Source organism: Neomonachus schauinslandi, chromosome 8, assembly GCF_002201575.2.
Source record: "Neomonachus schauinslandi chromosome 8, ASM220157v2, whole genome shotgun sequence".
Lineage (NCBI taxonomy): Eukaryota > Metazoa > Chordata > Mammalia > Carnivora > Phocidae > Neomonachus > Neomonachus schauinslandi.
The window spans coordinates 112,927,966-112,952,677 of record NC_058410.1 but is presented as its reverse complement, the minus strand read 5'-3'; the positions used below and the strand labels follow the sequence as shown (position 1 = coordinate 112,952,677).

General features: G+C 52.2%; 1 protein-coding gene across 2 annotated transcripts in view; it reads right to left on the bottom strand.

Annotated features, from left to right (window-relative positions):
- CPNE5 (copine 5) overlaps nucleotides 1-24,712 on the bottom strand; it is an 86,768-nt gene that overhangs the window by 57,553 nt on the left and 4,503 nt on the right. For both annotated transcript variants that reach the window (XM_044917427.1, XM_021684609.1), the window contains exons 2-3: nucleotides 14,620-14,660; nucleotides 13,794-13,840 (exon numbers count right to left, since the gene is read on the bottom strand). In XM_044917427.1, the coding sequence (XP_044773362.1) occupies nucleotides 13,794-13,840; nucleotides 14,620-14,660 (88 nt within the window). The remainder of the gene's footprint in view (nucleotides 1-13,793; nucleotides 13,841-14,619; nucleotides 14,661-24,712) is intronic.

Genomic DNA, 24,712 nt, shown 5'->3' with positions numbered 1-24,712 from the left:
TTTCATCAGTTTCTCAAGGGAAAGCATGCCTTCAGAAAGCTTTAAGAACCCCTGATTCTACCTTTGAAGACAGATCTTAGGGTTTCCCACAGAAAGCAGTGAATAGTGAAGTGAAGAGAGCAGGGTCTGGGGCCCGGCTTCCTGGGTTCAAATTTGGTTTTGCTACTCACTGGCCGTGTGACCTAGGAGAAATCCCTTTCCCCATCCTGTGTTTCAGTTTGCTCTTCCGTGAAATGGGAACGACAATTTTTCCACACCTTATAGGGTTTTTGGAGGCTTACGTGATCTGATTTATGTAATGTACTTAGAAGACAGCCTGGAACATAAAACGAGCTCTGCAAATTAGTGATTCTACACTCTGGTCCTTCCTGAATCCCAAACCCTGGCCCAGGCACCCAGGAAATGTGTCTCTCCCAGGTCTCTGAACTCAGCCTTATCTCTAAGATGCTCCCTGCCCGAACTGCTAACACTTCCTGCTCACCTTCCATGCCTGAAAGGCCCCAGTTCTGAGTGGTTTCTCTCCAAGACATCTTCTACACACAGGCAAGGCAGAGGGGAAAATGCAGGGCTGTCCCTTTGCTCTTACCAAGCAGCTACTCCATTAAGATCTAGGCTCTGCCCTGCCCGTGGGCTTCCCACAAGCATGGGTCCAGCAATGTCCAAGGCCTTTGTTAGGAAAATAAAGGGGGGACAGTAGAATGTGTAAGGTTTGCTTAGAGACCCGGGCCTGGAGAAGAAAATTCACTCTCCTGTCATTGGCAGGAGAACTAAAGCGGAAGGACCCCTCGGGCGAGGAGGCTGCTTAGTGAGGGTGGGGAGGAGAGGAGAATCCTTGACCCTCTCAACCCCTGCTCAGACACACTGACTACCGGGCTAGGAGGTACAAAGCAAGGCAGCCAGGAAAGAGGCTTTCTCTGTTGCTTCTAGATTTCTAAAGTCTGGACCCCTCCTTCCTCACAACCCACCAGCAACTCCCTGCAAATACCCACAGCTGGAGGGCACTGGGGCCCCGAGCTAGGGGTAGCTAGGTCCTGGGTTTAGGAGCCCCCAACTGGCCAGAGTTCTGTTGCTTCTTATTTACTACAGGAGGCTACCTAGAATAGCCCCTCAGAGGGTGCATTTCCCTACTGCTAAGACAGAGCAAAGCATTCCTTCTCCAGGGGAAGGACAGAAGGAAATGTGCGTGAAGCTTGACCTGGAACGTCTCTGCTGCTGAGCTTATCTTCAGGACTGAAAATAACCCTCACATAGCCCTAAAGGCAGCCAGGTGCTAAGTGTTTCCCACATTTTGTCTCATTTAATCTTCATAACAACTTTATGAAGCACTACTGTTATCCCCATGTTACAGATAAATGAACTAAGATAAGGCTCAGAGAGCTGGAGTGACTTGCCCAAGGTCATACAGCTGGTGGGTGGTAGAAACAGGATTCGAACCCAGGCTGTCTGGCCTGGTTCCAAATCAGGAAGGAGTTGATGTAGTCACTAACCAATCAGAGGTCAATACTGTGAATGAGGCTTGGACTATGTCCTATCCAGTCTTCACTCCTGTTGTTTTCCTACCTGCAGCTGAACCTCTGAACTTCTTCAATGCTTGCTCTCTCTTTCACCTTGCTGACTCTTCCTGTGGGTTGGGGGGGCTCTAGGTCACGGCACAGGTGAATGCCCCTGACCTATTCCTCTGCTCACCCCCCACCCACACTTCCAATCCCTACAGACCATACGTGCGCACACACACACACACACACACACTCCTGGCCCCTCCTATGATTTCCATAAAGATTTATTGATTAACAAGTTGACCTAGAACCTGAAGACTTTGGAGCTGGAAGGAATCAAATCCTCTCAAGCAATGAGAACAGAGAGGCAGAGAAGCGGGGTGGGGGACATGCTCTGACACAGGTCACAGCTAAGTAGGAAAAGGGCTGTGGTGGGAGGCCAGGTCAGGTTAGCTCCAGCTCAGAGCAGTGCCCTGTTCTCCCAGAAACCTGGCACCCTCTCTGTCAGGTTTCTCTCAGGTCTTCCTTCCATCAAATCCTCCTCCTCCTTCTGCTTGGTATCGTGACTCCCTATCTTCAAAACACTTCCACATCCATGATCTCACTCAACCCCCCCAGTGACCCCATGGAGACGTTATTATTGTAATCCCCATTTTATAGATGAGAGAACAGAGCTCCAGGAGGCCAGAAGGACCTCCCAGAGGCACCCAGTTGTGGGGAGGGAGGACCAGGCCTCCCAGGAGTGATGGAGCCATCGAGTCAGTCCCATGGTGTTCACCGCGGTCCCCTGCCTCAGTAATGAGTGGGTGGCTCTGCAAGCCTGAACAATGTTCACGGCCCCAGATTTAAGCAGCTCTGGCCTTTTTACAAATTACAGCTGGACGAAGCTCCAGAGACCTCCCCCCAGCTGCAAAGCCCCCAGTGGCTATGCCGCCTGGGACAGAAAGAGGCCAGAGCTGACAGACGGCTCTCCACCTCAAAGCTGCCCACCCTTCCCCAACCGGAGCTCCCCTATAATTTTCATATATAATTGATGGCTCCTTAACTGGGGATTCTAAAAGCCCTGCTGCAGAGCCCAGCCCTGGCCCCTCATGAATCATGTTCACCAGGATTAAAATCAGAGGCCAGAAAGCTATCTGACTCAAATAGAAATTGGAAAAGGCAGCAAGCTGAGTGCTGGGAACAGGGGCCCCAGTAGGTTCCTGAGGCTGGAGAATGGCCTGAGATCTGGACACCAGGACGGAGGGCCCAGGTTTCAAGGAGGAGCACAGAGGACCTGGTTCAATGCGTACCATCTTGGGTCTGGAAAGTTCTCTGAGGTTCCCTATTGGAGGGTTCCAGGATTCTGTGGGCACCCTCTCTCCTTGGAGAGCGAGGAAAACTAAGCCGAGAGAGAGGAAGGAGCTGACCTAAAGCCAAGCAGAGTGAACCATGACTTCTGTGACCCGGTGCCTTCCAGACCATTTCCTGTTGCGTTAAGGCCTCTAGGTGAGGAAGGGCAGAGGTGAATGAGGAGACCGGAGGCTCCAAAGGCCTTCCCCCTGCTCAGGCCTGGACAGAGAATTTTCCCTCTCTGGCCCCAGACATCAGCAGCAGCCAAGCTTATAATGAAAGGCTTCCTGACAAAAGGCTTAGTTCCTAATTAGCCATTGTTCCAGATAATCTGTTAAAAAGTCCCAGCTCCTGGGGGAATGGCCTTTTTACCGATGAGCCTAGCTGCCAAGTCGCTGGCAAAACAGTCTCCACCGGCCCCTGCCCCTGGGCGGCTGAGCCTTGGGTCCGCTGCAGCCTGTGGGGGGAGCGTCCCGAGCGAGCCCCGCCCTAAAGGCACTTGTCCTCCAGAGCACCCCAAAATGTCTATCGCTCCTGCCAAGTGGCATGAGGGTGTCTGAAGTGATACCACCCACGGTGTTTCCTCCCGATGAAGCTCGGGTTTCTCACTTTGGGGCTTCATCTATGGAGCCACTGTTGAGCATTGTCTCTTGCCAGGCGCTTTACGAGAATTAGCTCCTTTACTCCTCACAGCAGGCTTGTGAGCCGGGGCACTTGCCCAAGAGCCCCAGCCAGGAAGGTGGTGGCCCAGATTTGGACCCAGTCCCCTTGACTTTGGAGCCCACGCTCTCGATGGCTCAGCCACAACCATAAAGGGCACCTGGACACTAACACTGAGGAGGAAAGGGATTTATCAGCCACCGAATGACCTGCACTAGAACCTTGGGGTTTACCAGAAAAGCAAACTCCTTTCTTCAGATGAAATCTTGGCCTCCTGTCAAATGTATTAACAGAACTCACAAAACATCTCTGGTTGAGTGGGGGGAGGGGCGTCAGGAGACACACACAAGTTCACAGTTGGCCCCTGACGCACCACATCAAACCCGGGATCTAGAAAAGCCCCCTCCAACAGCAGCCTGGCCAGATGGGCAGACTCAGAAGACCGTATCACGCCCCAGTTCCACACTCTCTAGCTGAGTTGCTGGGCCAAGTGGGGACCCCTCTGTGCCTCTGCTTCCTCGTCTGGGGTGTGGTGAGGGCCAAGGGGGATCATGGGGCTCTGCTGACGTAGAAACCACACCAGCCCTAGGAAATGTCGTCATCGGCCTCCCACAGAGGGAGCAGCAAGACAGGGGGCAGAGCCTCCTCCCGGCTTTGTCTGACGGGATTGCATAATAATATTGATAAGGGTTGAGCATAGCCAGGCACTGTGCTGAACGATTCTGTCCTAAAGTTCCCACCTCAGCCCGGTAAGCAGTCATCGGGATCCCATTTACTGAGGAAAAAAACCTAAAGCTCAGAGAGTTTAAGGGAAGTGACAGAGTCAAGATTTCAAGGGACACCGTGACGGTACCTGGCTGTGCCAAAGCAGATTCTAAAGCCCTAACCCTAAGACTATGAGCAGGTGCCCGTGACCCATCTGGTCCCCAAAGGCAGGCCTCGGTCCCAGACTGTTTGCTGGTGCTGATGGCGAGGGAGGACCCCGAAAATCCAGTTGCGTGATAAGAGCAAAGGCCATGACAGGCTGTCCACGGGCCCCAAGGCTCAAGTGGGACCTTTCCTTGAAGAGGCAGACTCCTCTCTGCAAAAAACAGCAGAGTCCAGAAAGCCAACCCCACGCTTGCCTTGGCGCCACCAACTAGAGAGGCATGTCTCCTGCTTTGAGGTTTAGCAATAATAATGATCCATTCATTACTTGAAATCTTTTGAAAGAGGTCTGTGTCGTGTGACTGGGGTCGGGTCCTATGTTGGTCATCAGGGATCCCAAATTGGGCTCAGAGGATGGTGGCAGAGGGTCATTTCATTTCACGTTTAAGCCCTTGGCCACTGGACAAACTGGATCCCCACTACCCTTGCCCACTACTGTCTCATCCCAGGAGCTCCATGAGACTGCAAATTGTCTTTCTGTTTCTGTCCTTCCGCCTGTAATCGGCTCTGCACACAGTGGCCAGAGCTGTCTTTCCAAAACATAAACGGGGCTCTGTCACTACTCTGCTCAAAACCCTCAAATAGCTTCCCATCACACTTAGAGCAGTGTTTGAAGTCCTACGTGGCCTATGAAGCCCTAGAGGATCTGCCCCTACAAACCTCTGCCCCCATATCACCCACTGTCTTCATTGTTCCCACCACTCAAATTATACAGGCCTTCTTTTTGTCCTTTGAGCGCAGTGAGCTTGTTCCCACCTCAGGGCCTTTGCACCTGCTGTACCCCCTGCCTGGAACATCCCCTCCCAGACTTATGCATGGCAACACTCAGGACTCAATTAGAGTCACCAGCCCCTCAGAAGGGACTCCATTGGCCCCCTAATGAAAGCAGTCCCCTCCTCCCTGGTCACTCTCTTTTATCTTTTTAATAGCACTTATCAAACTATACCTGAAATTATCCAATTTCTTTGCTGATTGCACTAAGCCTCTCCAGAGTAAGGACTCTGCCTGTCTTATTCTCCACTATGTGCCTGAATCGGTGGGCGACATATAGTAGGTGCTCACTAAATGATTGTTCACTGACTGCTGACTCTTTGGAAACTGTGATTAAATCGAAGACCTTGTACTCCCAGCAGGGTTCCCAATGGGGCATGGCCCTCCCTTCCTCAACTCATCTTTCCCCTCCCTCCAACACAGCCTGGGCCTTAGCCAGACTGAGTCACTGCCGGCTCCTAGACACACAGGACGTTCCCACCACCAGGCCTCGCTCATGGCAAGCCCCGTTCCCGGAATGCCCTTTCTTCTCCCCACTATCCTTCAAGTCCCAGGTCTGGTGCCACCTCCCCCTGGAAGCTCTCCCAGGCCTCCCGGACCTCTCCCTGCTGTTAAGTGCTGAGAATTCACGTCTAAACTACTTGGGTGGCTCCTGGTCTAGTTACCGTCTGGAGCTTGGGGCCTCTGAGAGGATCTGCTCCAACACTCTCACCAAGATGAAGAAAACAAGGCTTTTAGATTCTTCCATGTCTGTGTCTGGTCTCCCCAGCTCCGCATAAGGTCTCTGAGGGCAGGGACCTCGCTGCTACAGCTTTGTACCCTGGAGGATACCACAGTCCCTTACTCAAGTTACTTCCTGTCTCTTGGCCTCCCTGCTGCTATCTATAGAATGGGTTACCGGGGATAGAGCCTATCAACTGCCTGGTGTGGTGCCCAGCACCCAGAGCCCGTCGATGATACTATGAACAAGAGCTACCTCTTACCAACTGCCTGCCTGGTTCCTCCACCTTATGCTATGTTCTCTTTAATCCTTAGACAATCCAGCCGGGTAAGTATGGTTAGCTGTCCATTTTACAGGTGAGAAACCAAAGGCCCAAAGAGAACAACCATCTAGTACACGGTCACGCAGCTCTAAATACCGAGGTCCTGACACAAACCAGGAACTGCCCACGACACCACCCCTCCTCTGTGGTTCAGTAGGGAGAGAACCCTGGCTTCCTAGCCATGGCACCTGGAGCAAGTTCCGTCAGCTCTCTGAGGTCTGGAAATAATCTGTACCTGCCTGCAAAGCCATTATAAGGGTCGGGGACAAGTAGGAGACCTGATGCTGGGCACGCACCAGGCACATCCTAAAGGAGGTCTGCTGTTACACGGCAGATTTTCCAACCATCTTGGCTGATTCTTTGAGTACCTTAAACCATCAGAGTTATTGGGGCACAATCTTGGCTGCTGGGACAGGGGTGCCTGGGGGGCTGAGAGAGGGCCAAAAGTGGCTCAGTCGGAGAAAGGCATGTGCATGGCTATAGGATTTCCTCTAGAGGAACAGCATGAGGGTGGAAGTAGGCCAGCCTGGGGGCTCTGAATGTCTGGGTGCAAGGGGAGGGACAGAGCTAGGGAAGAAGGCAGGGGACATGCTGTGAGGTGGGAAAAACCTGGAGTCCAACAGCTTGTCTTTTGTTCTATTGTCTATAATATATTATTTAAAATTATTTTGGGGGGCGCCTGGGTGGCTTAGTCAGTGAAGCGTCTGCCTTTGACTCAGGTCATGATCCCAGGGTCCTGGGATGGAACCCTGCATCGGGCTCCCTGCTCAGTGGGGTCTTCTTCTCCCTCTGCCCTTCCCGCTGCTTGTGTTCCCTCTCTCCCTGTCTTTCTCTCTGTCAAAAAATAAATAAAATCTTTAAAAAATAAAATAAAATAATTTTTTTAAGTGAGTTTCCTCCATCTTAGGGGTGGACATTACATTTGAAAGCCCTAACTAGGAGACGTCACCTCAGATACATGATCTCCCGGGCACTGGAGAACCCTTTTCACAGACAGAGGTTAGCAAGGACTTTCCATCGCCAGCAGGAAGGTGTGGAGAGACACACGTGTGGTTGAAGTGCCGTAGAAGCACTTAAGCACTTGCACAAACAAGGCGTGAGAGCCTGCAGAGACTTCATGCCTTGGGAGTGGGCCTGGGCTTCTGATACCCCGGGGCTGTCCTGTCAGCAGAAGCGGCCTGACCCTCCCCAATGCTGGAATAGCATCTCTCATCGGCCGGCCTCCGATGAGCCTTTAAGGCGAGAAGCAGGCCCTGGGACCTCGCTGAGCTGATAAGGACACGCAGGTCATTAGGGGCCACTTGCTAATATTAGATTAGAGTCTAACCTGACCATTAGACTCCGTGAAATTGCCATTTTTTTTCAAATTTTCAAACGCAAATCCATATGGTTCAACTTAGCCGGCGAGTGCACATGGCAGAAATCAGCCTGAGTTCTGCTTTCGTGGTCGTGTGGGCTCGGGGTCAAGGTTGTGTGGAAGCAGAGCTGCCCAAAAGGCCTGACAGCACTGGACAGCCATCCAGGCTTAGGAGGCTTCAGAACAGATGTGAATCCCAATCCTGCGCCAATTCACAGCATGGCCATGGACAAGCCGCTTTAACTGTCCTGGCCTCAGTTTCCCATCAGTGACATAGACCCATTACAGCTTCTTATAGGTGGCTGAGGGTTAGGGACGAGCCAGCAGGGCACCCACAGGGGCTCACTTGGGACCAGTTCCTCTCTTACAGCCAATTTTAGGGTAGTCCAAGCAGGAGACGTTCGAACACCAGGCTAAGAAGCTGATGTTTACTGTCTTCCAGGCTTGGGAAACAGCTGAATTCCTGAGCTGTGATTTTGAGAGCCACTGGAACTAGGAAAAAGCCCTTTTCTGTTCAGGAGAAGGAGAAAAAACACTGGCTGCCGGGGGTGAGCATGGGGGTGAACTTCAAGGCCAGAGCCAGGGAGGATGACTGGGGTCTGGAAGGGGGCAAGAGCCAGGCAGGACACCACTCAGAGATGCAGGGTGTTGTGGGCAGACTAAGAGGAAACAACCCGGGACAAAGCACCAGAGGGGCAGCGAATGGGGGTCCCCCACTGAGCCAGCGTGCCACGCTGCAATGCTCTTTGGGCATAGCACAGTGACGAAGGTGTCCCTGGGTCCAGCATTTCCTAGAAGAGCCCCTCCTGAGGAAGGACCCTTCCCACACAAGGTTGACATGTTTCACTTCTCCTGGAAGCCCTCACTCCTTAAAGCCAATTGGGTCTTGGAGCCCTAGGCTGAGAAGGGGACTCGGGTTTGGTTTAGTCCACAGGGTCTCCAGGTATAGCTGTTCCCACTGTGACAGAGCGCCTAGGTGCTCAAGCTGGGCAATGGCACATTGCCGTGAGTACTTCGAGGTATTTTCACAACCGTAATTTTAGCTGGTCCTCCTAAGAAGGACTCACTCCGAGTCCCATTTTACAGATGAGTAAGCTGAGACTGAGAAGATAAAGACCTCACCCATGTCACATGGTTAATAAATCTCAGAAGCTGAGATGGGAATGCAGGGTTCTAGACGTAAAGTTCAGGGCCTCATCTGACAAGGCAAAGGACAGTTATTCATGAAGCCCTTAGAGAACAGATCGAGAAAAATGGGATGGATTATAACCAGATTATGTAGCTCCTTGGTGGCTGAACAGAGTATCTCAAAAACCAACTAGAGGAATGAGGTCAGTCTGGGAAAAGATCTCCAGTGGGGGACCCCAACACTCTGTCCCGTGCAACCCTTTATCATTCTTGTGGACAGCGACCGCAGCTAACCTAGGACTAGGAGGCAGAACCAAGATGCCAAAAGCACGATCATAATTCAACATGATCTTCACAGCCAGACAACAGACTGAATCTACCAAATGACAAGTCTACTAAATAACAAAGATAAATACAAAATCTCCCATTGAGGGTCAAAACTCCAATCGCGAAGTTTGAGCTGGGAGAATCCTGTTTGGACAAGTAAGTGGGTGGTGCAGGACACCCCCTCTGGGGAAAACATTGACGCCTGGACCCGGGGTCCAGGGGGTGTGATCCGACTGGTAAAGGGACAAGAGACAGTGACAGAGAGAGGAAGTACTGATAGAAATAATCACTTTCTAAATCTGCCCCAAACTGGGGGCACCTGGGTGGCTCAGTCAGTTAAGGGTCTGCCTTCGCCTCAGGTCATGATCCCAGGGTCCTGGCATCAAGCCCCGCGGTGGGCTCCCTGCCCAGCGGGGACCCTGCTTCTCCCACTCCCTCTGTCCCCCCCCCGCCGCCCCCACATGTGCCCCCCTCTCTCTCTCTCAAATAAATAAAATCTTTAAAAATCAATCAATCAATCAATCAATCAATCAATCTGCCCAAAAGTGGACCAATAGGGCTGTGTGAGCTGTCCTCAGATATTGAGAGAAAGAACATGCAGAAGAGAAAATCAACTTCCTCTGTGCATCTAAGGAGGTTTGAATTTGGGATGAATGGAATTTTGCCCCTTATATATAACTATTTTGGATCTTAAATATCATTGTTCCAGAAGTCGCTCTCACATCTAACTTCTCTCTGTTTCAGTTTCCTCCTCTGGGAAATGGGGCCAATAAATATAATAATAGTAGTAATGATACCTTCTGAATGGGGTGGTTGTGAGCATTAAATTATTTACTATATGTAAATACTTGGAACCTGTGCCCAGCATATCACTGTTACAGAAATGTCTGCTATTAGCATTCTTTTCTTTTTTAAAAGATTTTATTTATTTGAGAGAGAGAGAACATGAGCAGGGGGAGGGGCTGAGGGTTAGGGAGAAGCAGACTTCCTGCTGAGTGCGGGCCGAACAGGGGTTTGACCCACGGCTCAACCCCAGGACCCTGAGATCATGACCTGAGCCAAAGTCTGACGCTTCAAGTCGGACGCCTCTGCTATTAGTATTCTCTGTTGCTGTTATTGTCATTATTGGTCTCTTCCTGAATCCAAAGGGAGTTCCTCTGGTTGTAAACAGTGTCTGGTCCCCCTTTGTATCCCCAGCATTCTATGGTGGCACACAGTAGGTATCCACACATTCTTGTTGACATCTAGAGATGAACTGTCATTCCCAGTGGGTGTTAAATGTTCTAGGAACCGAGGTTGCTCAAAAATAGTGCTCTGGCAGGGATGTGTGGGGCCAATCCCCGGCAGGCAGCGTGAGTCCAGCAGGGGACACCCTAAGATTCTGTAATACCCATCTCCTCGTTTCCAAGGCCCCCCCGCCCCTGGCCAGGACAGCTGTCTGGCAAGGGAGGGGCAGGGATCACCTGCCCACACATTTTTCAAATGGGGAACGGAGAGGCGCTCCCTATTACATCCCTCCTCCCAGTGAGAAGGTTCCTGGGACCCTTCCTACCTGGTCATCCTGCCTTCCCTGGGACACGCAGAAGGCCCTGACGAACCTTGATGCAAATAGTGCTCGATTTCCTGGGCTAAAATTATATCTTGAGTCAATTTTCATAAAACGCATTGACAGATTTAGGTGCTGGAAGATGGAGCTTTCTCAGAAGGCATTTAAAATGACCCAAACAGTTAAAATCAGCTGAAACCCGGCAGCCAGGGGCTGAGAGAACAGCTTTCATCCCTCTGTTGCCTTGCGCAAACCCCGGGGTCTGGACCTTGCCTGCAGAAACTGCTGTGCCTGCACTTGACTCCTCCTGGTCACAGGATAATTACCTCTCGGCCAAGGTTCTGCTAACAGACGTTTTGCAAGGAACTAACAGGTGGGAGCCCGTTCCTGTTTACGAGCAAAAGCGGTCTTCCATCCCAGGGGACAGTTCCAGAGATGGATCTGGATTTTTTGCTTTAAATTTTCCATTCCTGATACTGTCCTCTGTGGGTCATAGAGAGCATCAGGCAAAGAAATAGGGTCCCGGTATATCTGAGTGCATCTTCTCTTCTCCAGAAATAGCTTGAAACCTGAGCTCTGCCACTATCACCCCTGAAGGCTGTGCATGGTGTTGACTGTCCATGTGGCAGCCTCCCTGATCTCTAGGGACCCTCCTGCTCTGACATCCTGACCCCACAGCCCCAGCTGCCCTCAGCCTGACAGCCGTGAGCTCCCTTAGTCGCCTCTTCCTCTATTTTGCCCCACCTCGCTCATCTGCTCACTGTCCATCCTGGACTGTCTCGCTTTGCCCCTCTGGATCCACTGCCTTGTCCACCCTGCCCTGTGGCCGGGAGGCAGACCTGAGTGGATGGCATCAACAGTCCCCCTGTTGATAAAGGTAAAATTCAGCCTCTTCGGCCACTTGCTCCTGCCATGCCTGGGGGTAAGGGGTGGGGAGCAGGGAAAGTGACGCTCTGGCCAAGCCACCAACAAGGAAGTCCTAGGAGGTTTGTTAATAAAGTCTGGGTTACTGAAGCTTTACTGGCTATTCTCATTCTTGTTGTGTCATCTGGGAGGGACTCCCCAGGCTCTTGGCAGTCCCCCATGCTAGGGCTTCCGGTGGGGTTATACCAGGGGGAGGCACCGGCAGGAGAGCAAAGGGTGGAAAGAGAGTGATGTTGCCCGGGCTCCTCTTGGGAAGTCCCCCTGGGGTTCCAGGAACCTCGGCCTCCCCTGACCTCCTCAGGCCGGGAGTAGCAATGGCTTTCTACTGTTGCCAGCCTGGTGATTCATCACCCCTCACTGGTTTCCCTAAACCCCGAGCGCTCCTTTATAAATAGCCCCTTATTACTTCGCCCAGGCACCCAGGCGCTGGACCAACCTGCCCATGTTGGTCCCCCTCTGTGCCTTCGCTTCTGCCACCAGCTGTGCTGCTGGGCCCTCGTGCCATGTCCCCCAGCTTCACTGAAACCCAGCTCCTCCAAGCTGATGCTCCCACTGCACTGGGGTCCTGCTGCCCTGCTTCCACCACCAGAGGCCGGTCCTGGCCCGACAAGGTAGAGCTAGACGATCCCTGAAGTTCCTCCTGACCCCCATTCTCCTCTGCTCCACAGCATGCACCCCTTGGCCAGATGCCTTGTGTTTGGTCACATTTGAATTGTAAAAGTCCAACGAGCTATCAAAGTGCTTTGGCTAAACATGGCGTGCTGGCTGGAACTTTCTCTCCTCTGAACTGCCCTCTTATTCTCACGGATACTTCTCTGCTCCCCGTTTCCTCTGTTAGGATTATTCACACAGGTGACTCTCCCCTTCTAGGCGGCAAACTCCGAGTCCAGCTCATGATTTTGGTGAAGCTCTGCTCTTTTGACTCTCTCCCTCTTTCCCCACCGCACCTGGTATGTTGCCTGGGACACATAAATTTTTACTGTTGCAAATACTGACCAGTTGGGGGAGTGACCGGAGGCCCCGCACATTCTGGATGATGCTATGCAATGGGATTTAGCAAGCAATGACTACACACCAGCCACCTTACATCCATCACCTTGTTTTGCCCTCCCCATAGGCCTACCAGGGAGGTGTTATCCCCATATTACATATGTGGAAACTGAGGCACAGTGAGGGTAAGCAACTTGCTCCAGATTCCACCTCCAGAAAAGGCCAGCCAGCAGCGAGGTCTCCGGCCTTTTGTCTGCTCCGCCCTGAGGGTGCGGGTGGAAATGATGCCACGTAGACAATCAGGGACCCTGACCCAAATGGAGACAAGTCGCAATTACTGAATGTCATTAATGGCTAGTAAGCAGTGCCCTTCTGAAGAGGCCCTTCCAGACTTTCCTGAATGAATCACTACATTAGCACGCTGCTGCTTTCTATGAAGCTTGGCCAAAAGGCCTCAAAAGTAATTAGTTCACTTAAGTAGGCTAAATGTTTCTCCAGCAATCTGGTTTCCACTTTAATTGGCTTAGAGTCTTAGGGTGAAAAAAGTAAACTTTAGCCCGGCCCCTGGGGAAATATTTCCCATACATTTTATGGGTAAAATTCAGCCTCTTCGGCCACTTGCTCCTGCCATGCCTGGGGGTAAGGGGTGGGGAGCAGGGAAAGCGACGCTCTGGCCAAGCCACCAACAAGGAAGTCCTAGGAGGTTTGCTAATAAAGTCTGGGTTACTGAAGCTTTACTGGCTATTCTCATTCTTGTTGTGTCATCTGGGAGGGACTCCCCAGGCTCTTGGCAGAGCTTGGAAGCCAGGCTAAAGAGCTGGGACTTGATTCAAAGCAGAGAGGAGTCACTGAAGGTTTCCAGGCAAGGGAATCACCTAACTGAATGCTCATGTTGGTCAGAAATCAAGGGAAGGCTGGTGTAGATAAGACATGGTGCTAGCTGCTATATCCAGGCTTAGGTCTTTTTTGTTGGGCCTGGACTCCCTTTGTCTCCCCCCTGAGACTGAGGCTCCCTGAGGCAGGGTTGTCTCTCCCCTCAGACTGGGGCTCCCCAAGGCCAGGGCATATCTCTCCCTCAGACTGGCTTACAGAGGCAGGAACTTTCCCCTCCACCATGTTTCTTCCTGCAATAGCAGGGGGAAAACTCCATGCTCTTCACGCCTTACTATCCTTCCCAGGGGCTTAGATGCTGCACTTCAAAACACAATCAGGTGGGATGTCTCCAGAGTCAGACAAACAGACAGACAATGAGGGACAGACAATGTTTCCGGGGTGGGGAAGGGGCCACCTACCTCCCGCCACTGCTTGTTCTCCATCCCTTGAGTATACATGACACATACTGTGGGGAGAGGAGAAAAACAGGGTTAAGACCCCGGGCCAAGAGGAAGGTGGGGGCCCCAGATGGGGAGGGTTCTGGACGGGGAGGCACCTCAGGAGACTCTGGCCTGGGTAGCACTGTTGGGTCTAGCTAGAACTTAGGCATGTCTGGGAGAGGCACCCTCGTGGAGGGGGTCAGGGGCTGTTCGCATCTAGGCCAGAACATGATGGAGGGCTCGTGGAGGACTGAGTTGCAGAGATGTGGAAGGAGAGAACATCTGAAACCCGAATCAGTCATCCTTTTAGAGCCCAAAGCAGCCTCATGAGGCCTATTACTATCATCAGCCCCACTCCACAGATGGGCAAACTGAGGCTCAGAGGAGGCCAATGACCTGTCAACCTGAGAGTTGAATGGCATTGCTCAGGGCTAGATCCCTGGACTCGAAAATCAGTGCTCGTCCCCCCAGACCACAGCCAGTTGGGGCTGGCTCTGAAACATACTGGTTTCCCTGGGACTGAGAACTTTTGGCCCCAGACGCCCTGAACCCCTGCGAACCCCCTCGGTTGGGTTGAGTCTTCACAAGTTCCTGCGTGCGGCCTGGGAAGGGTCAGACCCGCAGTTCTCCTTCTCCGGACAGTATCAGTAAAACAGTCAGCAGCCTGGATGCACCCGGCACGGGACCCGGCACGGGGCACGGCACAGCGTTAGCGCTCAGGGGAAGGGCTCCCGCGTGTCACTGCAATCCGTCTCAGTGTCGTTGCTGTTGTTGTTACTGTTGTCAATGTCAGAGCAGGACTTACGTGGGTCGGACTTGGAAAACATGTCTTTGTCCAAAAGGTTCCTGAAAGAGGGGGAGAGAGGAAGAGTCAGCACAGGCAGAGGAAAGGAGGGTCTCAGCAGAGTCAGGCCCGGGGTGAGACTCAGGCCTGGCCGCAGGCAAAAGAGGAAGAGGAGGCTCGTTCGGCCACATCTACTGGGTGCTCATTAAAGCCGGCACAGGGCAGGCCCTGGAGGCCCCTCAGCCCTGCTTCCTGAGGGGTGCGGCTGCCCACCTCCCACCCCCACCAGCGCCATGCGCGCTGGGTACCCCACATCCCGCAGGACCTCACTCTCGAGCCAAATCTCCATCTGCCCAATGGCCTAGCCTGTTCTAGAAATTCTCCTCTTTTACCACATCTCTACCTCTCAAAAAAAAAAAAAAAAGGTAAAATCAAGCAAACAAGCCTTAGCCACCTCGTGTCCCATTCCCTGAGGGCTCTAGGTAGAGCCAGTTTATTGGCTCTCTCATCTATGCTGATAAATGAACCAAGGACACCCCCACAGGATGCAGACTGATTTTGAACAGGGTCCTTCTGTGGTCAAGGCCAGAAACTAACACGTGGCCCTGATAATCAGACTTGAAGGCAAGGCAGCAGGATGATGGACACATTGGGGGACTGAGAGGTGTTGAACAGGGGGCGAGCCGCTCTTGCCCTGCTTCCGTGTGATCGCGGCTCCCACTCTTGAACCCCAGTGATGGGTCAGGCCCGGAGCTAAGTGTTCTGCAAATACTAGCTCCCAATTCTCACAGATCCCCACCCTCTGTTCCACTCTCTTCATTCAGGGGCCTCTTCCCCAAAGGCAGCCACCCCCAGCTAGCCCTCCAGGACCCCGAGACACACACCCCCTCTGCTGGTCTCCACCACTTCTGCACCAGACCTGCTCCGGCCTGCTGTCACTTTGGAAACCATCTGATAAACCTCCCAGCCCACTGCAGGGAGCAGCAGATGAAATGACAGGCAAGACGGCTCTGAAGGGGGCGGGAGAGTGGGGGGAACAGGTAAGATACCATTTTTATATATGTTCATCCACACCAAAGTGGGCTGACCAATACCTGGCTTGACCCCCTCCTGCAGTGTGCTAGGTTTGGGGGCAGAAGTGTCTGTCTTGATATCAGTAAAGGACAAAATGCCTTCACACCAAAGAGGAGCCTCTACTATGGTGGAACCTGAGGCACGGCGAGGAGCTGGAAGTAATAAAGAAGGTTGGAGGGGGGGCGGTGCGGCAGAGAGGACTTTATTAAAGAGAGTGCCGGGGTTTATCTTTGAATTCTATAATGAAATTCTATAATTGCGCAAAACCTTAGAACATTCAAGCTGGACGAGACCTCTGAGGTCACCTTTTCCAATTCCTTTACAAATCAGGAATATGAGACTCGGGGCACCTGGGTGGCTCAGTTGGTTAAGCGTCTGCCTTCAGCTCAGGTCATGATCCTGGGGTCCTGGGATTGAGCTCCACGTTGGGCTCCCTGCTCAGCGGGAAGCCTGCTTCTCCCTCTGCCTTCCCCTCCCCCTGCTTGTCCTCTCTCTCTCTCTCCGACAAATAAATAAGGTAAATTAAATTAAATATATTAAAAATAAAAGGAATATGAGACTCAGGAGAGGGCCTCTGACTTCTCCAAGGTCTGGGTCTGGAACTCAGGTTTTGTCATGTTTAGGCTAGTGAGACCCTGGATTTCAGCCTCTGTGTGTGTATGTGTGTGTGGCGCGGGGAGAACAGAGGAGGAGAGACAGAGAGACAGAGGGAGGGAGAGATGGGGTCTTATCTTCAAAGAGAAGCAGGCAGGGCTTTCCTTGGCTCTGCCCACCCTCCCAGCTGGGCGAGAGGCACACACGTGGACTGAGAAATAGAACCAGCCATGTAGCTTCAGTGGCTCCCTGCCCAGTGACCTCAGGACTCTGAGTCCTGGGGCTTGGGTCAGCCTGCCATAGCACCTGAGGATGACAAAAACCCCGGTCCCTCCTCCCTGCTGAGATTATCCTCATCATCCTCCCAGACCCATTCCCATCTATCCTCCTCGATTCTGCCTTCCCTGAACAGGCCCTGATCAACAACCATTTCTTCTCCCCTCCCCTGAGCTCTCTTTGGCCTGTAGTGTGCAACCCTCTGACTTGTAGGACCCCACGTCCCTACTCAGCACACACTGGGCTGCAAAATGAGGGGGCATCGATCTCTCACACCAACCAGCTGCTCCTCCATGCTAGGGACCCCACCTCTGCTGCAGGCCAGCCCGGCACACGACTCAGAGCCGGGGGGCTGGCAGATTGGATGGACGAAGGAAGACCAAAAGGAATGGCCATATGGCTGAGTGAGGCTGTCTCTCCACCGGCATGGTGTCTGATCATGGTCAGGGCCGGCCGCTATACAGCCTGATGGCTAAGTGCCTGGCCAAATGCCTTGGCTTCCTCGTGCCTCAGTTTCCCCATCTGTAAAGTAGGGCTAACACAGTTTCTCCGTCAGGACTGCCCTGGAGCACTTGGGCATAGTGAGGCTGGTCAGAGGGTCATCACTGGCCCGGTGCTGAGCAGAGCAGTCACCCTCCTGGTGGGTGCTCAGGTTCACTTGGTGAGAAAGGACACACAGGATGGCAAACACAAACCACTTCCCCTTGCCTGTCCAAGGAAGCCCACCCCCAACGCATACACCCCCAGCACCCCATTGTGAGTCTGTGTTGAATCTCCCCACTGGCTGACAGCAGCCCTGCTCACCCCAGCCTCAGGTTCCTCCTTGGCCTCCTGTCCTTTCCTCCACGCAGCTTTGAGGCCCTTCTGCCCCTTTGCCTAAGTCCCTGCATCCTACACCCTCTCTGGTCCCTTATTTCACACTTGCCCCTCTCTGTGCCTCACCCCAAGTGCCTGTCCTAACTGAAGCCCCAGGGCCCACTGAGCTACTCTCATAGCCTTGAGATGATGCCTTCCCCCCCCCCATGAGCAATGGGCCTCTCACTTCCTGAGACGCGCCCCTGTCCTGCCTTGTAGAAAGGCAGATTCTTGGGCCCCACGCCCAGGGCCCAGTTTTGCAGTTCTGGACGAGGCCCTGGAAGTCATGTTTCAACTAACTTCTCCTCCATACACACCCACCTACACACCCACCCACACCCACCCACACATCATGTTTCTGATGGCAGCCATCTTGACGGCCTCAGTTTCCCCCACTGCAACAATGTACACCCGCGCAGCACTTGAAAGCTCTTCCGTGACCCTCACCCCGATGCGCTGAGGACTCCAGGGCTGAGAGACGGTGAGTGACCTGCCCACAGGCACACAGCCAGTAAGAAGCCAACGGGGAGGAAACCAGGTCTTCTGCCCCGAAGCAGGGCCCCAACCACAGGGCACAGACATACCAGACCATAAGTGCTTTTTCTCCACTTTCTGTCTTTGGAGAGCTCAAAGAGAAATTTTTTTCCAACAGGCAAATGTATTTTTTCCCCAAAAGAGCATAAAACCCTTCAGCTGTCCGCACAGCAGCCTGGAGCTTAGCTTCTTTTGTTCCTTAAATCAAGGCCAGGGAACAGAGCTCAGGGCCCCTTTCCTCCCTGCTTTCCCCCAAGGAATCATTTTCAGTTCAGTGGCAGCGAGAAAACAACCACGCACTGGGTGGTGAGGTCAGAAGTCTCCAGGGCCCCAGCAAAGGGAGAAAGCACTGGAAAGGTTACAGTAAGACCTCTTTGCTGGTGCTGAAGCGGGGAGCCTGAGGGTCCCACCCTCCCATCTGGGAGGCTTAAAAGAGTAGGGAGTAGAGGCTGGGACTCTCCAGTCAGAGACTGGAGGAGATATGGCCCTGCCCTCAGGGAGCCCCAGTCTGAGGGGGGAGACACAGCCCCGCCCTCAGGGATCCCCAGTCTGAGGGGGAGACATAGCCCTGCCTCAGCGACCCCAGTCTGAGGGGAGGCACAGCCCTGCCCTCAGGGAGCCCCAGTCTGAGGGGAGACACAGCCCTGCCCTCAGGGAGCCCCAGTCTGAGGGGGAGACACAGCCCCGCCCTCAGGGAGCCCTAGTCTGAGGGGAGACACAGCCCCGCCCTCAGGGAGCCCCAGTCTGAGGGGGAGACACAGCCCTGCCCTCAGGGATCCCCAGTCTGAGGGGAGACACAGCCCTGCCCTCAGGGAGCCCCAGTCTGAGGGGGGAGACACAGCCCCGCCCTCAGGGAGCCCCAGTCTGAGGGGAGACACAGCCCTGCCCTCAGGGAGCCCCAGTCTGAGGGGAGACACAGCCCTGCCCTCAGGGATCCCCAGTCTGAGGGGAGACACAGCCCTGCCCTCAGGGAGCTCCAGTCTGAGGGGAGACACAGCCCTCCCCTCAGGGATCCCCAGTCTGAGGCCAAGACACGTTCGCTCTTGAGGTGAGTTGCTGGGTACACCGACCATCACACATCCCTGGTTGTCTCTAAGCAAAGCCCATGAATGCTGCATGGCTGCTCTGAGCGATGAGCTGTAGCTACAGCACAGCAGGAAACATTAAGAGCACTCACCCTCAGCTTTCCCTGGACCAGGGGTCCCCATGGACCCCCTGGAACTGTAAGCAAAATGTGGCATATTGGTACATATGGATGCATTCTTTTTGGAGAGCTGTCATCAGATTCCCAAAGAGGCTCATGAGGCTAAAAAGTTAAGAAAAGATGGTTCATCTTTTTCCCAATATCCCTCCCTAAGCATCCCTTCACCGTCTGACAAAAGGTGGGGCGCACTGAGAGCAGATTTGGAGCCTCACTTCTCAGTCCAAAACTCAGCTCTGCCCTTTAATAGGTAAATGTCCTCACTTAACCTCTCTGTGCCTCAGCATCCCCATCTATAAAGTGGGGATAATCATAGTCCCTCTCTCGTAGGGGTTTTCTGAGAATTTATAGAGTTCACATGGGCAAAACAAATGAGTGTCTAGCATGTAGTAAGTTGCAATCCAGTGCCGGGCATTCAGTAAGTGCTCACTAATGGCCTGTGGAGAATGATGCCCCATGTTCTCCCCTCCCCGCCCCCTAAATGAGCTGGAGCAAGACCTCGAGCACCTGCACGCCCACCACTGCCCAATATGGCTGTCCGGCTTCCTTAAGGGGAGCAGACGGGGGACAGGTGAGCCACCATCCGGCAGAAACAGGTATCTCAAGTAGGCCCCCAGAGATCCCTGGACCCCAAGAGCCTGTCAGCAACACCCCGTCTCTCCACAGAGCAATTCAACCTCAAACATCTGGCCAACACTCCAGGCAGGCAAAGAGCATGGGAGCAGGAGGACGGTAATCACAGATACAGTCTGCCCCAAGTCTTTTGTGGGGTACTTAATCTGTGACACCCCATTCACCCTATGTATTGATGCCAGGAGGTAGACATCGCCTCATTCTAGAGGCCAGGAGGCTGGGGCTGAAAGGTGTGCCCAATGTCATCCAACTTGTGGGGGAACACGCTGAGATTGAACTCTGAAGCCCAAGCCCATCTAGAGGTGCCCAGGGGGGAGTGTTTGCACTTCCAAGCCCAGGGTCTCCCAAAACCCCATCCCAGCCAGCAGTGCCCCCTCCCATTCTCACTCTCCCTCATCAGGGCTGCTCCCAAAGGAAGGGCTGAAGAGAAGAACTGGAGGGCTGTCCATCTCCCCCTGCCCTACTCTCCATCCAGACACGCAGAAGCAATCCATGAAAAGAAGAGGAGGGAGCCGGGGAGGAAAGGGATGTTGGCGCCCAGCCCTTGGCTCTCGCCCATCTCCCCTTTCAGATCCCGCTCCTCACCCACAAGCACTGTCTCCCTGCCAAGCCACCTCACCAAAGTCTAAAAAGCAATTTGTACATGGCTTAAAGAGCTCTCCTTCCTGGGGCTGTTTGCATTATTATTATTATTATTATTATTATTATTATTATTATTAATTATTGCAATAATCGTCCCTCCCATGCTGCGAGGCCCAAGGAAGAGAGCATGAGCTCCAGCCTCAGATGCATCCACGCTGGGTCCCCACACGGCCACATGGTAGCGCTGTGACCCTGGACAAGCTACTTACCCTCAGTTTCCTTATCTGTCTATGGGGTCACTCTGCCTTCTGCCATTACGAAAGCAATAGCTTAAAATAGAAATACAGGAAGCATGTTGGATTCCTCTCTCCCTTATGCCCTCTCCTGTTCTATTCAAGTCTTAAAGTTTCTCCTTCAAAATCACATTCCAAATCTATCCACTCTTCCTCATGCCACCATCACCATTGTCTCTCCCTTGGGTGCTACAGTAGCTTCCTGCCTAGCAATGGCCTTCAACACCTGCTTTTCCCCCACCCTACCCCACCCCCCACCAGCCCATTCTCTTCACAATAAGCAAAGTTTTTTAGAAAATGAATCAGATTAGGGCGCCTGGTGGCTCAGTCAAGGTTAGGCATCCAACTCTTGGTTTCAGCTCAGGTCATGATCTCGGGGTCCTGGGATTGAGCTCAGCACGGAGTCTGCTTGGGACTCTCTCGTTCTCCCTCTGCCCCTTCCCCACCACTCTCTCTAAAATAAATCAATAAATCTTAAAAAAGAAAGAAAGGAAGAAAGAAAATGAATCAGATTACATTACTCCTGTTTAACAACCCGGACCCTCAAATGTTACAGTATCAAACTCCTTAGCATGGGTCACAAGGCCATGACCTGTACACCCCCTCCACACTGCTCCCCCCTGCCCCACCCCCGTTTTCTCTCTAAGCTCATTCTCCTTCCCTCCCCCACCTCACACTGCTCCAGCCACACTAGCCTCCCTGCAGTTTTGCAAGAATACCAAGGTCTCTTCTGCCATAGGGCCTTTGCACTTGCTGTTCTCCCTATCTGAATCACCTTCCCTATGGATCCTCCCCCGGCTGGCTTTCTCTTCCTTTGGATCTCAGCTCAATGTCACCAGCTTGTCCTGTCTAAAGTGTCCCCAACAACCCCAAACTTATTTGCAGAGCACCTGTCTCTATCAGACATTATTGGCTTAAGAAAAAAATGTATATATTTGTTCTATTCCCCCCCACACACCATTATGAGTTCCATGAGAGGGTCTGTGTATCTTGTTCACCACTTTATTCTCGGCACTTCAAACTGTGAAGACTCTCAATAGCAAATGAGGATCAGTATTATTTATTGAAGGAATGAATGTATCAGTAGTGTTCAGTTATTGGTACCTATTTTCATTATTAATTTTATTTAGCACATTCCAGTTTATATAAAACTTCACAAATATAATCTTTTTCGTCTTCATAACAACCTTATAGAATGTGGACAGGACCAATATTTCCCCCCATTTTACAGATGGAGAGACTGAGGCTGAAGAACTTTAATGACCTGGCCAAGATTTTAGAGAGAGTAAGCCAGGAATCTCAATGACTCTCAGTGTCCTGCCCAGGATTCTTCAATGTCCAAAGGCATACAGATCTCCTATTGGGACCTTCAGGCACTATGCTAGGCCATCAGAGGCGAGTGTTAGTAGAGGACAGAGGCACTTTGCAATGTTTTGCTCAGGAATGTTTGCCAACTTATCACATTAAGTTTTTTGGGTTTTTTTCTTGCCCAGGAAACAGGAAGAGAGGTAGTCAGGATCCGGTCAAGCTGTGCTTGGAAAATAAGTCCCTGGTCACCTAACACAGGCTGTCCACTGACCACAGGAAAATCTGAGGAGCTAGTCCTCAGAGACACCAAACTCTAGGACCCTGGTACCCCCAGGGAGCTCAGGTAGCCTATGGATCACTTCGAAAGCCTCCTGTGGTAGAGGCCATGGCTGTCCACCCAGCAAGCATGCCTCATTCCCGCTAACAAAATCCACATTGGTTCAGGTATCTGGTGAAAATGCTCAAAGTCCTAGAAGGTAGGTTCCTGTCCTTTGTTGCTATCAACTGAATTGTGTACCTCCTAAAATGTATATATTGAAACGCTAATCCCCAGTGTGACAGTATTTGGAGACGGGGCCTTTGGAAGGTAATTAGGATAATTTGAGGTCATGAGGGTGAGCCCTCATGATGAGATTAGTGCCCTTATAAGAAAAGACACCAGAGAGCTTGCTCTCTCTTTCTCTGTAATATAAGAAAACAGTGAGAAGGTGGCTATCTGAAGCCAGAGAGAGAGTCCTCCCCAGAACCCAACTACGCTGACACGTTGATCTCAGACTTCCATCCTCGAGAACTGTGGGAAATAAATTTCTGTTGTTTAAGCCACCAGTCTATGGTGTTTTGTTATGGCAGCCTATGCTAATGAATATGTTAGTCTAGGGGTGGACATGAGACCGGGCTTCAGCCATTGAAATAGAAGGGGAAGTCTGGTGAGAGATTTTGGGAGGGATTGTGCTTTTCAGATAAAAAGAACTTGTCAAAGAGAGGGCTTTGGCCCTCTGCCTTGCTTCCTATCTTTGTTGTTATTGGGTTTATTTACTTATTTATTTGAGAGAGAGAGAGAGCATGAGTGGGGGGCAGCAGAGGGAGAAGCAGACTCCCCATACCCACTGAGCAAGGAGCCCAAAACAGGACTCGATCCCAGAACCCTAGGATCATGACCTAAGCCAAAAGCAGACACTTAACCCACTGAGCCACCCAGTTGCCCTCCTTACTTCCTATCTTTGGATGTGGTTGTGATGCCTGGAACAGAGGCAGCCATTTTGTAACAATGAGGCCCACCATTTGGGGTGATGGCAGAGCAGAAAGATAGCTGGGTCCTTGATAGCAAAGTGAGCTGACAAACTCACACTGAAATAACCTACCTCCAGACTCACTGTGATTTGGGAAAAATAAATATATTTTGGGTTTGAGCCACTATTTCTGATACCCAAAGCATTCCTAGCTGAACCTGACCCCTCTATGCTCCAAAGCTTTCCAGGCTTTCCTCCCCTTACCTCCTCCCCACCCTCTCTTCCCAATGGTAGGTCATCTCTAGCAATGGCCTTGGGTCTAAGCAGGGAGAACTGTGAGCTGGGAGAGGAGGGATGGTAAGCTACCACCATATGGTCTGGATGCCATGGAAAGCTGGCTGCTAACCCATGACTCTCTGGTCTCTGCTCCCTGGGGATTTCTCCAGTTCTGGGTTTGCCTCCCAGGGCCAGAGGCATCCCTGAGTAAGGAAGGCCTCTCCCATCCCTGGATAGAGAACACCAACTGCTTGGTGACAACTACTATCATTGGTACCCAGGCCCCTCCCATGACCCTCATGGAGACCCCAACCCCCAACCTCAAGAAGCCCTCAAGACTTTGAAGTCTGAGGAAACTGGATTCGGGGCCCTTTCTCCACAATGTGCTAACTGTAACTTTGGGCGGGTCCCTTAACCTCTCTGACTCTGGTTTCCTAATCAGCAAAAAAGGGAAAATACTATTCCCTACCTTGTAAGATCGTTGTCAGGTTAAAAAGATACAGTAATTCTGGAAGGCAGAAATCTAAGATGGTTCCCGAGAGTCCTACCCTCCCATCCCGAGTACAAACCTGCACAATCTCCTCCCCTTGAGTGTGGGTGGGACCTGGCAATATGATGGATACTCACTCCTGTGATTACTGTTACTTATATAGGACCCTGTCATGGCAGACTGGGGAGCCTCTCCTGCCCGCTCTCAAGAAGGAAGCTGCCACGTTGTGAGAGGCCCGCATGGCTAGGACCTGAGGGCGGCCTCTAGGAGCTGAGAACCATCCCGATCCAACAACCAGCAAGAAAACAGGACTTCAGTCTCACAGCTGCGAGGAATTCGATTCTGCCAACCATCTAAATGAGCTTGGCTTGGGCCCCGAGCCTCAGATGAGATCACAGCCCCTACAGACACCTTGATTTCAGCCTGGGGGGCACCCTGAGCTGAGAGGCCAGATATGCTGTGCCTAAGCTTCTGACCGACAGAAACCAAGAGCTTATAAATGGCTTTTGCTTTAAGCCGCTAGCTTTGTGGTAACTCACTAGGCGGCAACTGGAAATTAACATCATAATCTTAGTTTGAACCAAGCTGCTACTCAAGTAGGTCAAAAACAGTTGAATATAGGCAACTGCATATGGTTCAGCCTAATACAGATGTAACGCGCCTAGCATGTAGTGAGCACTCAGTAAATCCCACTGTTTTCGTTCCCCTGGCTCCACTAACGGGGGCCTTGGAGTATTCAGTGGCTGGATGGACCTCTTTTTCCCAGCAC